Genomic DNA, 4,115 nt, shown 5'->3' with positions numbered 1-4,115 from the left:
GGTCTGTTCTTTGTGCCTTACTATGGTGGGCCTCATGTCTGAAAATGGAGCCAGCCATGCTCACGAAGTACAAGACAATCTTGACACTAAGAGACTATTAAGGAAAGGAAGTCCCATGCCTTCAAACAGATGCTTGCAATTTTGGGAGATTGGGGCTGGAGATAGCTTAATTCTGTGTCTCAAGGGCACCAGCTGTCTCTAAATAGTTGCCTTATGAGATTGTAAGAGAAGGTCTATGTTCCAGGTCAAATGCTTTCCCTCCCCAACATTTAACATACCACTCCATCTTGCCCATTCTACCTAACCTCACCCCCACTGCCAGCCTGCTTCACCTCCCCTGTACCATTACAGTGGCCTGCCTGCCCTCAGGCCCTCCCTCACTTACTCCGACCCCATACTCAGATACCAGGTCATTCTTCCTCATGTGCATCTTGGAATGTGACACTGTTCTTCACTCCTATTTCCAAAACTTTTAGTGCGTCTTGTTTTTCCAGAGTCCAGCCAGATGGGATTTCCCCCTCCATCCACTCTCTTCCTCCCCCTCTTGTACCAGCTCTGAAGAATCTTTTCATTTCCCATTACATGCCATTCCCATTCAAGACCAGTCCTGTTGAAGATTTTTTAACGAAAAGCCTTGAAAGAGCTTCTAGGTTATAGACATCTAGTTTCCTCTAGTTTCACTACTAGGACAAGAGTCTGGGTTTGAGGATTAATTAGATAAAAGTTGGGGTTATGGAGAAAAGTTTGAAGCAAGAGAGAGACTGGACAAAAGGAGGTGTGATGAGAAAAGAAATGTGCAGGTGATGTTAGAGACTGGAGCCAAAGGCTGGAACACCCTGAACCTCAGTTGAATCTAAAATACTTCTTAGAGGATGGCCCCCAAACCCTAAATTGCCAGCCATTGCTGCCATTTTCTTCCTCCTAGCTAAATGTTACCCCATGAAAAATAAGACCAAGTTGTTTAGGGGCACCTGGGTGGCTCAGTCAGTTGAGCGTCTGACTTCGGCTCAGGTCATGATCTCACAGATCATGAGATCGAGCCTCACGTCAGGTTCTGTGCTGACAGCTCAGAGCCTGGAGCCTACTTCAGATTCTGTGTGTCCCTCTCTCTGTCCCTCCCCTGCTTGTGCTCTCTCCTTCTCAAAACTAAATAAATAAACATTAAAAAAAGAACGAGTTTAAAGTCATATATTTTTTCTTTGAAATTGACATATAGTCATTAAATAACATTAATTTCAACAACACTACACAGCAGTACAGGAGCATTGACTTTCTAAGAATTCGGAAGTGTTTCACTCTGATGATCCATGGAAGGACCTGACAATACTGTAGGCAGGTTGGAGGGAGAACAATGACATCCTGCCATGAACTTGACTGAGTTCACAGGAAAGAAAACATGCCACCAGATTTTATACTTTACATTTGCAAACATTTATATCAGACAAAGTCAAAACATCAATAACTTAAATATAATTAAATAATATTTAAGAAATGTGCTTTAAATTATTATACAAAGTGCTATTGTTGGGATTGTAAAAAAATAATATCACTCTGCCCTGGGGAGGGTTGGGGGAAAATAAATAAGATTTTCTTCAGGCTCTGTCTCTCCAGTCCGGGTATAAAGGTTCAAGGTTTCTGGGTTTGGGACTTTTGGTCCAGGCGCTTCATGAAATCCTGGACCCACTTCTGCTTGGGGTCAGCACAGATCTCTCTGGATGTTTTGGTCTTGAAGCTGCGGAGGGAAGAGAGGGCAGTTAGATGGGGCACCTTGAGGATTTTGTCCAGGAATGTGGCGTGTTGGACCCTAAACCTGAGCAGCTTTTTCTCTCTGGGTGAGGGGGCTGGATGGGGACAGGTGGGGGAGGAAAAGTCCTCAAAAGGAAACTGTGCTCTTGTCCCAGGGGAAGCCCTCAGGCTCCTGGCTGAAAGAACTTGGATGATCTGGCCAAGCTCCCAGAAGGTTAGCTGGACAGAGTATGGATTCCCTCCCGTGAGCTCAGTTTCTCCATGGGGTAAAAGTTCCTTTGGATTAGATGGTATGTTTATCTGACTCATTTGGACATGCATCCCGATATCTTTCCCTTGTAAGTAACTCAGAACTTTTGGTGGAGGGTTCCAGGGCATGATCTACTCACATCACAGCTTCCTGGGGACACTGGATGTTGGTGATCCTTGTGTAGCTCTCTAGCTTCTGCATAGGGATCTTCCCTTTGACCACACTGAAGCAGCAGGTAATTGGGATGGAAACTGAACCTGAAAAACATTTTGCAAAGAATGATACAGTTATAATGCATCATAAGCATGCATTTGCAAAGGCAGGTAGAGAAGCTAGGAAAAGACAAAACAAACATGCAAGTTCCAATGAACACTGGGCACTCCCAAGTCCAGTGCCTTAGTTCACATTCCACAGATGAAATGGTGCTCAGGAGTCAGTTTCCTCTTTGGGAGTCTGGGGACCCTCATTGTTGACTTGGAATGGAGAAATCTCAAGTGACAAGACTAATCCAGTAGTGCCATTAGGAGGATCCACTGATCCAAAACCACTGACACCAGAAAGATAAGTTCTAAGAACTTGCTTCCCAGCTTTCTGTCCCCAAGGGCTCTAAAGCCAACCTGTGTCACATGCTGAGAGGCCCCTGGGTCCTTATTATTCTTACATGGCTGGCTGTAATTCAAAATTTGAAACCCCAAGCACTAATTTTTTTCCTCTGCACTACTGCCTGAAATGTTCTTCACATCCACAATGAGAAATGGTCCTTCCTTCTGTGTCACATCCCCAAACAATGTAAGGGTCATTGAGGTAGTGGCTGCATTTAGTGTCTCTTCTCCAGTTGGTGTCAGGAAGGACCATGGGGACTGGCCTCAGTGGCCTGGGCATCTGGTTCTGGTTCTGGCTAATTGTGCCAGGACAGCTCTTTTCATCTCTGCTGTTGGTTTCACTTTCTCCATCTCTGTAATGTAGGCTATGCAGCAAGCATGCTGGGATGGTAGTACCTACAACAGTTAAAATGATAAGCCTTAGGAAGAGAGGGCCTTACCTGGCTGAGCAAGCACCTGGATGCTGAAGGTGGCCACTGTGAGCAGCAGGCACAGAAGCACTGCAGAGACCTTCATGGCAGAGGGAAGCACAGGAACTTGGGTGTGAGAGATGGAAGTTCCTGGGTTGGTTTCAGCCTCGCTGTTCCTCTGGACACCCTGCCTGTCTTTTATAGAGAGCAGAGTGTGTGGGCGGGGGCATGAAGTAAGACTTTGAATATGCTTAGTAGGCACCAGATCCTGGGGGTGATTTCCAAACGCTGGAAGAAGGAAGCTGAACAGTTTCTATCATTCACTTAGACTATGTGGAGTAGAGGTGAAAGGGTATGTCATTGTACCAGGAGAAATACAGGAAGTGACCTCAATGGAATGTTAAGGAAATGGAAATGGAAATGTTTGAAATGGAAAATGTTCTGTTGGAAAGGAAGAATGGAAGCTGAAGTCATAGTGAAGTGAAGACAATCAAAGATCTGGCCCTCTCTGGGGCCCAGGAGGCCTGAGACTGGGCTTTAAGTCTTTGGCTGTACTTTCCATCAGACTCAGGTTCCTGGCATCCTAAACTAGTCAAGCTCCTGTAGAACCCCACACAGGTAGCCTGATAGAACCCTGGCAGAATGGTGGAATCCGGGAAAATCTTCAAGTTTTAATGCCATGGAATCTTATGTTATGGGGCACGAGAATTGGACAGCACATACTGATCTTGTAGGGTGGTGTTTCCAAATATTTTATTTAGACACTAAAGTTTCTTTCCAGTGAAATCATAAGGAGAAACTCAATATTTCATGCAGGTAGAATGGGTCTGTTTGAGAAAGACCTTCAGTTCCCTTTGTTTACATACAGTGGGGTAGGGGTGGAGAGGGAAGGGAAGGAGCTAGGTTTGCAAACCACTGACCTCTTCTACTCGCCTCCCCTCATGTATCTGCCATTACAGTATCATGTGGAAATCCCACTGCCCTGAGACTCCCCTGTGCTCCTCCTCTCAAATCTCTGGCTACCACTGATCTTTATAATATCTCTATATGTTTATTTTTACAGAATGTCATACAGTTGGAACCATACAGTATGTAGTCTTTTCAAAT

General features: G+C 45.1%; 1 protein-coding gene across 1 annotated transcript; it reads right to left on the bottom strand.

Annotated features, from left to right (window-relative positions):
- Positions 1-1,255: 1,255 nt before the first annotated feature.
- LOC115501266 (C-C motif chemokine 8-like) lies at positions 1,256-3,156 on the bottom strand. The gene is made up of 3 exons (XM_030296250.1): positions 3,039-3,156; positions 2,136-2,253; positions 1,256-1,732 (listed from the first exon to the last, which is right to left on the bottom strand). Exons 1-3 carry the CDS (start codon positions 3,112-3,114, stop codon positions 1,627-1,629), a joined length of 300 nt encoding a protein of 99 aa, XP_030152110.1. The 5' UTR covers positions 3,115-3,156; the 3' UTR covers positions 1,256-1,626.
- Between the last annotated feature and the right edge of the window lie 959 nt (positions 3,157-4,115).

This window comes from Lynx canadensis, chromosome E1 (assembly GCF_007474595.2).
Source record: "Lynx canadensis isolate LIC74 chromosome E1, mLynCan4.pri.v2, whole genome shotgun sequence".
Taxonomy (NCBI): domain Eukaryota; kingdom Metazoa; phylum Chordata; class Mammalia; order Carnivora; family Felidae; genus Lynx; species Lynx canadensis.
The sequence above is the reverse complement of the archived record's forward strand: the minus strand, read 5'-3'. Positions and strand labels throughout refer to the sequence as shown.